The 10,844-nt window shown below is 42.0% G+C and overlaps 1 protein-coding gene across 1 annotated transcript in view; it reads right to left on the reverse strand.

Annotated features, from left to right (window-relative positions):
* STK31 (serine/threonine kinase 31) overlaps window positions 1-10,844 on the reverse strand; it is a 33,505-nt gene extending 22,661 nt beyond the window's left edge. The window contains 10 exon segments of the mRNA XM_034060656.1: window positions 98-257; window positions 961-1,076; window positions 2,719-2,899; window positions 4,821-5,176; window positions 6,056-6,214; window positions 6,833-6,907; window positions 8,507-8,605; window positions 9,995-10,050; window positions 10,145-10,183; window positions 10,412-10,844. Coding sequence (XP_033916547.1) covers window positions 98-257; window positions 961-1,076; window positions 2,719-2,899; window positions 4,821-5,176; window positions 6,056-6,214; window positions 6,833-6,907; window positions 8,507-8,605; window positions 9,995-10,050; window positions 10,145-10,183; window positions 10,412-10,844 — 1,674 coding nt within the window.

A 10,844-nucleotide genomic window follows, 5' to 3' on the forward strand; every position in this document is an offset into this window, starting at 1 on the left:
GCAGCTGCACAGCTGTCTAGCTACACTTACAAGACTAAAATACCCTGTCAGTAGCTGTTAAATTTCAGCTCTTGAGAAAAAAATAATTCTAACCTACCATATTTGTGCATAACTGAATCCTCTCTTGAGCCAAGTCATACTCTGTCCAAATATTCTTCAGTTTTTCCAAGGAACATGGAACAGTGAGACATCCTTCTGTAACCACCTTTATGGCTTCCAAGAGCTGCTCCCCAAAATGACTGCTCTTATTTGCATGCCTAAGTTTTTAAGGAGGAAATAACATTTTGTCATGTTAATAACTCAATTTCTTTCAAAAGGTAGCAGCAGCAATTTGTCTCATTTAGCTGTTAAATCTATTTTTTTCCAGGAAGAAGAAAGGACCAAGAATGCATTCTTTACACTTCAAAATTGGCAAGGCTTTAAATGGAAATTCCCTCCTGCTCTTAATTTCCCTTTTGTCCTATTCATCTTCCATGCACACATATACCAATACATTACATTCCTTCTTAAAGGATCTGATGGTCATTTCTATTTCAAGTCTTTGTCTCACTGCCGTTTTGTCTCTTCTTTTAAATCTAGAAGGATAAGTTGTGCTACTCCGATATACACCTCTCCCATACAGACACCCAAGGAACTCTGACTACACAGTTACTTTTAACACCTAGCTGCATTTACTAATTAGCATCTTCCTTGAAGAGGTAATTGAAAGCTCTTCTTGAAACAGCTATAGTGAACCGAAGTCATCTGATAAACACTGAGAAGCAGGCAACACAAATCCAATGTGAGCTTCCAAAAAGCTCAGATTTCAGCCTTGCTTCTGGGAAATACACCCCTTTGCAGAAAACACTACATTCTTCTTAGAAAATTAAGAAATCAAATGATTTCAAGAGATTAGCAGGGCAATGAGAAATAGTACTGGGGGGGCAGGGGAAGGCAGAAAACAGAAATGAAACAATATACCTGACTTCCTTCAGTGCCTTCACCTTAGTAGCCAAACTTTTCATTTTTGTTCCTAGGTAAGTATGCAGGGTCTTCTCAAAACTTTCAGTAGTTTTCCTAGACAGCTCCTTTTCTTTCTGAATTATCATTTTCAACAGAGAGGTAAAAACAGATCAACAGTCAAAACAGTCAGTCAGAGGTACTAACATGCAGATCAAAATTTAGACTTCTGAAAAATAGAGATAAACACCTAAATGCAAGCACATACACATGCAGAATTGGCCCTCTTCAGAACACTAACAAAATGCCTAGAAGGACATGAAAACCAATAAAAATAATTTTATTTTAGAAGCTTCTTAAAAGTTAATGGTTCATTTCCTTTCATTTCAGTAGTGATGTGCTCAAGTACGTTTCCTCAATTACCCCCCATTTGCTAGCAAGTCTTCAGGTAACATGGAATTTTTTTGTCCCTTGGTGAAAAATTCCTACCCACTAGTTGGAGGAAATTAAACCCAGGACCTCGTTAATCTCCTTATTGCCATCACTACCAAGCATCAAATTGGAGCAGCAAAGTATTGCTGCTCTACAATGCTGTATGTACAACCATCCTGACCTTCCTACAAGGAATATTCTTAAAACAAAATAAGGAATATTTTTGACCCAGAAAAAGCCCACACACCACATCAGGCTATACTCCTTAAGGGGCAAAGGGTCAACCTAAAGTTAAAAGCTTTTGCTCTCATACCACAGAGATGCTTTTATAAACTCCCTTTAAAGCAATGAAACAGCCTTTACATGCTGTTAGCCTTTCGGACTCACTACATATCCTTGCATTCAAGTACTTTTTCTTAGATTTCTTTTTAAAAATCAAACATGTATTCTGTTGCTTGTTAATTTATTTTGCACAAAAGTGCACAAACATCATATCTTCAGTGGATGGAGAACCCGTGCAATGACAGGTTAGCATATTTAGAAACAGAGGTGTCCTAGGTAGAGGTAATCAAGTACCAAAGCTGGTTTTAAGTAGTTTTATTCCACAAGAAAGAAGAAGGAAACAGCTGTGTGCAAGTTCAGGTTTGGGGGGATCAAAGGGATTTACACAATGGCAGATTTCCCTTTCATCTCTGTAAGGATCAGAGTTTGTACAACATTTTTTCTGAATTCATGCAAATGTAACACCTTTTGCACAATCTCTTCTTATTACTGCTGTTAATCACATTTAAAACCATTCACAACATTTGTAAGCCTAACAGTAACTATTACCAAGGACTGTGCTTCTCAGATAGTGCTAGGAAATTCACCTGAAAAGAAATATAAACATCTTCTGTATCACAGAGCAATTAAGGAAATACTTCCAGGTCTAGGATTTCACAGCTGCTGTGATTCTGTGATGCTTAGGCATTTCCAGCCCAACACACAGAAAGCTCTTTTTCCCTTCTAGTGAAAAGCGGCAAGGATTACATCCACATGCAAACATGTTTTTAATCACAAACCTCCATGTTTAAACTGAACCCCTACATCCAAAGCAGCACTTGCATCAAGCACAGTAATAAACCAGTACATACACCAAGGGGAGCGAGGGTCCAGCCTGGACTATAAAACACACGCTAACACACACTGACAGCCTCTCCTCCCTGCACCAGGGCAAGTCTTCACTCAACAGGTTTAATCCTCTTGCATTCCAAACAAGAGTGCCCAGCTGAACTGTAGTATAATGAAACCGTAAGACAGAATCATTGTCAAGAACACTTGCAACTAGGAGAGGAGCATCCTCTTCACACTTCCACATACCTGAAGCTCACATTTCAGCTGTTGAACCTTCAGTTCTAGCTCCTTCTGCCTCCGCAAGAGATCCAGATTCTGCCTTCTCAGTACTTCATTCTCTTCAGGCAGCTTCTGATCTGGTCTTACTTGTGCCAAGCTGGTGGCTGGCACTGAGCTGAAACCTAGCACCTTTTCCCTTTTAAAAATGAATTAAGAGGAATTAAATAACTAAAAGAAAGAAAATAAAGAAACCCACAATATGCTCATTCATTCTTGCTGTTGTAATTTCAGTAACAAACACAGAACACCACATCAAAAAGACTACAGAAGCACCTATACGATCATCCTTTACTTCCTTAGAATTTGTATCCCCACAGAGTAAAAATATACATCATCTGAAGACAACTCTTCACATAATCATCACAGTCACTAACTCAAGTCTTTCCCATCCAGAAGAACCATCTTATGATACCACACAGCAGACCCAGAAAAGTCAAGGTCAATTGTAATTCAAGTCTTCTATCTACCAAATAAGCCAAAGCACTTCAACATTAGTGGTCTGGATCTGTGCCCTAAAAATATAACAAAGAGCAATGTGAAGCCATCTGTGTCCAAGCACTGTAATAGTACTGTACAGTACCAAAGCTCCACTAGACCTTCCATCAACTTCATCATCACCTGAATAGCTCTGGTGGCATCCTAGCTGCTTGCTTTCTCCATTTCCCTCACTGCCATACCAACCCAAAAATGCATGCATGTGCAAAATTTAAAGGACACCAGAATATACAAAAATGGAAATGAGAATCCAGCTACTCAGGCTGGCCAGGGCAGCCTTATACACAGAAGGATCTCAACACTGGAGGGGGGGGGGCAAAGAGGGGTGCGCAAAGGAATGCTCTCTCTTTTTAAAAATTAGATTCAGCATCTACCTGTAACTCAGAAAACAGGCCAGAGCACAGCATCAAACTCAGATTAAGGCACTTTACTATAAATTCAGACTCTTTTGAAGGGCACCTCATTTCATATTAGACTTGCCTAAATCATAGAATTAACTAGGTTAAAAAAGCCTAGGACTGCCAAGACCACCACTAAACTATATCACCGAGGATGATCTAATTGCACACCAGATTTGGATACCATTCTGGGATGTGGAAGGACATGCCCTCAGGTGGCTCATTAACATGTTCCAGAAGCTCAAATTAGGGAACGATAGCATATTCTAAACAAGTTTTTTTGGAGAACATTACTTCTTACACCCTCTCAACTTTCTGAATGCCAAGTACCATCTTTCCCACCCACAAACATTTCTCTCAGCAGCCTGTTGTCATGGCAATGCTAGCAACTGTAGGATAAGTCTCTTTAAAAAGACTTCTGACAACAACTGTAACTGCCAACTTACCACCACCTCTTGTCAATGTAATTACAAGGTACAGAGAAACCACTATCCACTAAAGCTGACTTCAAACTGTGATAGCTGGCTTTATTTCTTGTAAGCACACACTGTCACATTCCTACACAAATCACCAAAATACATCTGTCTGCTCAGTAAGTGTACTTTTGCATTCCACATTTGTTTATACACCAATATTTTAATAGAGGTAAATAAATACAGGGGAGCTACAAAAAGTCTCAAGGACAAGCATATGGAAATTACACAGATGCTAAACCAAACATCAATCCATTGCCTATCACTGCAAAAAACCTGCTAGAGGCCTCATGTCCTGCAATCTTCACTTTCAGCTAAACTTTCCAGTGTCATCTCTGCTTACTCACTGCCACCCCTTCCTTCTTTTTCAAAATCTTGCATTAAGATACATACAAATAGTCAGTCTCTGGAAAATAAATGAGGAAGAACAAGCTATCCAACCAGCAACAACACTAATGAACAGTTTCCTACAGATTTATATCCTAATTCATACCACCACAGTGTGCACACACACACACACTCACATATTGCCTTTCATTGAGTACCACTATTACCTGATGCTGGAAAGACAGAAATTGAACTTTGTATTTTAGATAGCACTCCCCCCCCCCCCCCCATGTAACCACATGCCAGCAAATAATCTGGATCAGGTCACTTATACAAAGTCTTCCATGACATTTCATTGTCTTACTTTGGGGCAAACATCCGGTTTACAGGAAAATTCCAGTTCCTGGTGCCAGTAGGTCCTTGCTCAACACGCCCTCTTTGGGAGCTGTGCATCGTGTGATCAGACCTGTTTAACCACAGTGGAACAGAAATCTTCATCTTCCGATTGTGTATTTGCATGACATCTGCTTTTTTCTCTTCTGCCTCTTTAGTGTACCCTGGAGATGTGCATCTTTGAGCAAACCCTGCCTTGGCCACCTCTTCTCCAATATCTATCTTTTCATATTCTGCCTGGGCAATGATGGTACCATCTTCGAGCTTGGCTTTGTGATGTATTTTTATTTCTTTTTCAAAAACTAGGCTGCTCAAGAACTTCTTCCCCTATAAGAAAATACAACGGAGTTGTGTACTAGACACTCTGAATATTTCCAGCTGAAGCCAGCGATTCTTAGAAAAACATGAGTTTAAGACCAAAACCCAAAAAGCTGCACAGGCAAAGCTTATGTTTAGCGCATTTACTCTGAAACAATGCTGCACCTCATCTAGTCACTGTCAATTCCAGACAGAACTTCAACACCAATAGCTCTCCCTCAATGCTCAGCTTTGAAGAATTCAGATTCACAAGTGACACAAGTCCGAAGTCCCATCAACCCTCAGCAGATGCTGTCAATCATGTTATCCAATTCTTATAGAGGATACTGGACCAACTATGGAACAGTATTACACGAATAATATGAAAATAACTGAATTACTACATTGTTTAACAGCCTTGTAATAGTCCAGAAGTTGAAATGGAATATAGCAACAAAATTATGTGTATCTGCCTTACTGAAACTACTCATTTAGAAATTAGGATACGCCACTGCATTCAAGCAGTTCACAGATGCAAGTGAATTTAGCACAAGTTCTGTGACCAATGGAAGTATTTCTGCCTCTGAAGGGAAAGGAACAGAGGTACTTTGTTTCCTCAGCACCAGAAAGAACTCAGGTCAGTCAGAAATAGACATGAGGCTCTGAAGATGGCACAAGTGTACTCTAAAAAAAATCACCTCCCAGCACAACTTGAAACATTTTTTGATTAAACCATTTTAGTTTCTAGAGTACGTTCAGGGCAACAGGTCAAGACCGTCCTTCTCAGCATGCCCTGCCTTCACAATTAAACATCCAGCTTTCAGAAGATTCCTCTGGTCACACTGTGCTGGTATTTGGCAGCATCTGTTATAGATCCATCATCGACATTCTTCAAAATCTGTTACTCACCTCATCAAACATGTTTACATTCTGATCAGCCAGTATCTGCAGTCCCTGGAGTCTGTACTTCTTGGCAATGCTCGGACACTGCAAGTCAGGCGGAATTTCCACTATGTCTGATCTATTCAGAACCTCAGAATTTCCATAGTCTATGTACAACACCTGACACTGCAACAGTAACCCAAAATACAAAGCAGCAGAGGTTACACAAATGTCCTACAGAAATATGCACTAACAACTATTGGAGCATAAGCATTTTAACTTGTGTGAATGTTGCAGAGGTCAGAATCTTTCTTGCTAAGCCTTCAGAGGAAGGAATCAAGTAAAATTATAGAACCATTATAGAAGACTTTCTCCAATGGACAGATCCAAGCCAATCAGCCTGTCCAGATATTGTAATTTTAAATAGGAACTGTTAGCCTTCTGTATCAATCACCTAATGCTGATTAACAACTCTTTCAGGTTATCAGTGCTAACATGTCACAAGAAGGCTGCCATTCTCACCACTCAGAAGTTTTGTAATTAAATTACACTGCTTAACTACCACTCATGAACCTCCTTATCAGGAGATACAAACAGCCCCTTACAAGTATATCATGTTTTGCAGTCTTTTTATCAGCATTTGTCAAAACTACAGGTCACGTGAATTTGTGTCACATGTGTATATTCACTGTTTGTATATGCATTCACGCAGCAAGTTTCAAAAAGAGAAGGTGCTGTATTTATTGCTATCATCCTGCAGGTAGAACTGATACATGACTGAAGTCTTAAAAAAAAAGTTCCTACTTTTTTATCGTTGATCACTTGCTGTACCATACACCTGTACCAACATCTGTCTTCAGAAAAACAGCCACCATAAATCTGGAAATTAGGGAAAAAAGATCATGAGTAGCATTCTGAAAATATAACCATACCTCAAAATGGTATTTGCAATACATTACGCATCTTATTTCCGCACTCTCCAGTAATTATTCCAACAGAAGTATGAAAACAAAGTAATGCATTTGATATCCTATCTCTCATAACAACCATAGAATCACAGACTGGCTCAGGTTAAAAAGGACTTTAAAGCTCATCCAGTTCCAACCCTTCTGCCATGGGCAGGGACACATTCTACTAGACAAGGCTGCTTCAAGCCTGGACCAACCTGGCCTTGAACACTGTCAGGGATGGGGCAGCCACAGCCTCTCTGGGCACCCTGTGCCAGCACCTCAGCACCCTCACAGGGAAGAACTTCTTCCTAATATCTAATCTCAACCTCCCTCTGTCAGTTTAAAACCATTCCCTGTTGTCCTGTCACTACATGCCCATGCATCATCATAGACTGGCTTGGGATGGAAGGGACCTTAAAGCTCATCCAGCTCCAACCCCCCTGCCACAGGCAGGGACACCTTCCACTAGACCAGGTTGCTCTAAGCCCCTGTGTCCAACCTGGCCTTGGAACACAGACAGGGATGGGGCAGTCACAGCTTCTCTGGGCATGCTATGCCAGCGCCTCAGCACCCTCACAGGGTGCTTCTGCCTAATGTCTAACATAAACCTACCCTCTGTAAGTTTAAAGCCATTGCCCTTTGTCCTGTCACTACATGCCCTTGTAAAAGCCCCTCTCCAGCTCTCTTGTAGGCCCCATTTAGGTATCAGAAGACTGCTCTAAGGTCTCCCCTGAGCCTTCTCCAAAAACAATAGCTCAAAGAAAATTTCACAAGTAGAAAACACCAACATTTTACACAGCAGACTCCTGGGGTTTTTCTGTTAATGTGTGGCTACATTTTATGGACACTGACAGCTTAGTAAGCCCAACAAAGGAACAGGCCAGTCACACCACAAACATGCTGCATTTACTGTTGGTGTGTTTTCTTCCTTTCCAACAGGAATGTATGTCATTTACCTGCACACACCAGACAAATCACTTTATTTAAACCTTACTTTGCAACCCTTACTTTAGCCATTAGTACTTCACACAGAAAACCAAAAGCTGCCATCACTCTTTGTATGCTTGTCATAGAACTGCTATTAAATGTCCTTCTTCTTAATAGTACATTGTCCAACACATTTAACATTACGGGTTACTGTAAGATATTCCAGAGCTTGAGATGGAGTAAAGAATCACTTCTCTGCCAAAGCACCGCTGTCTTGTTAAAGATAACCCATACATTTGACAACAAAAGAGAATTCAGCATTCTGTATATTATCTTCTTGTATTATCCCCCCAGTGTTTAAAGAAAAAAAAAAAAAAAACTATGGTCACATAATTTAACTGAAGTCTAAAGTACAAAAAGATTGAAATCACACTAATAAGCATTTTCTTTCTTTAGGAAAGCCAGCAGTTCTTAAAGAAATCTTAAGAGAATATATCCCACAGCATAATCAAAGATCAAGAAAATACCTAAGAAAGTAGTGGCACAGAATTAAAGCTCCTAGATCCAGGTGAAAAACTAGACATATACACAACCTACTTACCTTACCAACATCAGGTTTGCCAAAAACTGCATTAGCCTTGGGACAAGCATCTGCCAGCTCACAACTTAATTCCAAGAGGTCATTACATCTACTGACACTCTAAGAAGTGTGAGAGAGAGTGTTACAAGTTATTAACTGTCACTTTTAATAGATGCTTGATGGCTCATAACAGCCTAAAATTAAATCAAAACAGTTGCACTGCTGTTGAGACAAGTAATACCCCAACTTAAGCTTTCTATCTTCATGATTTAAAGTTGTGTTTGTAAGCCTGCTCTCATTTTCTTCCAAAAATTAATGGAACAGTTCAGGGCAGGTAAGGTACCTCAGAGAAACAGTTTGCAATGAGTGTTTTTAACAGTTTAATTACCAGGTTCTGCAAGCAGTACACAGATCTTACTTATCAATCCTTCCTCACAGATTTTAGTACCTATTTGGTGTTCTTCCTTCTCTCCCTTAATACAAGGAGACAACAGCTCTGGCACACCCCGCATACTCCTTACATGTATGACTTGGGTTTTGGTTTGCCTGAGAGCAAGCAGTCTCTTTCCAGGTACAACTTAGTATCTGGAACACTGTAAAACTGGGTCAATTCCAGTTACACAGCATTTACTAAACATCCTACATGTTTCAGAGCAGGAAAAAAAGCCATCAGTGCAACTGAACATTTTGTTAACACTAAAAGTACACTGCTAACTTTTGTACTTTACAAAACTAAACAAAGCCCTGTGATTGAGTCTCAGAATGCCAGGATAAGAAACTAAAGGAGAATTACCTATGGCTACACCACCTAAAACCCCCTTTATTAGAATACAGTATTCCATTAACAGAACCAGTAAAGCTTGGCCCCCCTTCCCCAAGTTTCTGTTAGGGCTGTAACAAGCAACATTACACCTCCAGCTGGCTCAAAGGCACAGAGTGTTGACTAACAGCCTCCAATAAGCCAGCAGCCCAAATAGGAAAGGCAAACTTTGGTACTCTGAATTTCGCCCCCATCCCTGCTGCACCCCCACATTAATAAAAAACACTGGTTTGGGTTTCTTCCTTTCCCTCACTCCCCTCATCCAACATCCTCCCACCCATCCACATAAAACTTTAAAGAACCTAGCACCTCCGAGCCACCACCTCATCAGGCTCCACCGAAACCGTCGGGAATGCTCAGCTGGAACAAGGGGTTGTCTACACCCAGCACGGCTCCAGCTGCCTCCTACAGCATTCCTAATGACAGCAGATAGCTTAACCCTACACTTGTACTTTTGTCCCTAACCAACATTCATGAAAACCATTCAAATGGATGGATGGGCAATTCTTTTTGACATTTCACAAAAGAAAACTTGTTTCAGCTTAAAAGGGAACAATAACACTAAACATTCTGAAATCTAAATTAAGTGTTTTCCAACATGAAATGGTATCACTCGATTTAGAACTTCCAGGGAAAGGGAGGGGGTAATTAAACACCTCAGTTAAAATTAAACAGTTCTTTGAATTCACCTGTGCCCAAAACGTTACAGCATCTTCAACGTGGGTGCCCACAACATGTTCCACAACTGCAGGGCAGGGAAACAAAAAAACACAACAAAATAAATTATTCTCCAGTGGAAGATCATTCATGTGTTTGTCTCAAACACCACCTCGCAGTACCTTTGTCACGGTCCTTGTCTCCGTCCATAACAACGGATCCTGAAACAGGACAAGGTATTTGTAGTTAAAGAGAGAAGCTAAGGCGTTCCCCCCGAGGGCCACGGAGGGACAAGCACCCACACGGCCCCACCTCAGCACACCATGGGTCCACGGCTTCGCAAGCTCCTACCACCCCACGTTGATCCTCACCCGTTTCTTTAGCTAAAAACGCGTTTTAACTCACGGCGGCCCCGGCCCCGGCGCCCTCCCCACGCGGCCCGGTGCTACCTGAGGCGGCACCGGAGGCTCGCGCCGACAGGCCCTGCCGCCGCCGCCGCACGTGCTCCCACCAGAGCCCGCCGCCGGCTCTGCGCATGCGGCCTGCCCGCCCGCGAGGCGCCTCAGCGATGCCGCGCGGCCCGGCTCGCGGCTGCCAGGCGTGGGGCGGGCAGTGGCAGCGCTGCGAGCCCCGTCCGCGTCCGCGCATGCCTGCGGGGTGGGAGATCCACCGTGGACCGGTGGGCGCGGAGCGGCCCTTGCCGTTTGGGTTTTGTAGGCACGGGGGCTTGTCCGCCCTTCCGTAAGTGTGGGCCCGCATGCATACTTCACCACACTGTGTGCTGTTCTGACGCAGGAAGGAGGTTCTTGTGTCCTCGACACCCTCTGCTCTGGCTTCCATGTACCCTTTGCACGTGCTCAGCCTGTTCCTTTTGCTTGACAT

This window comes from Melopsittacus undulatus, chromosome 1 (assembly GCF_012275295.1).
Source record: "Melopsittacus undulatus isolate bMelUnd1 chromosome 1, bMelUnd1.mat.Z, whole genome shotgun sequence".
Classification (NCBI taxonomy): domain Eukaryota; kingdom Metazoa; phylum Chordata; class Aves; order Psittaciformes; family Psittaculidae; genus Melopsittacus; species Melopsittacus undulatus.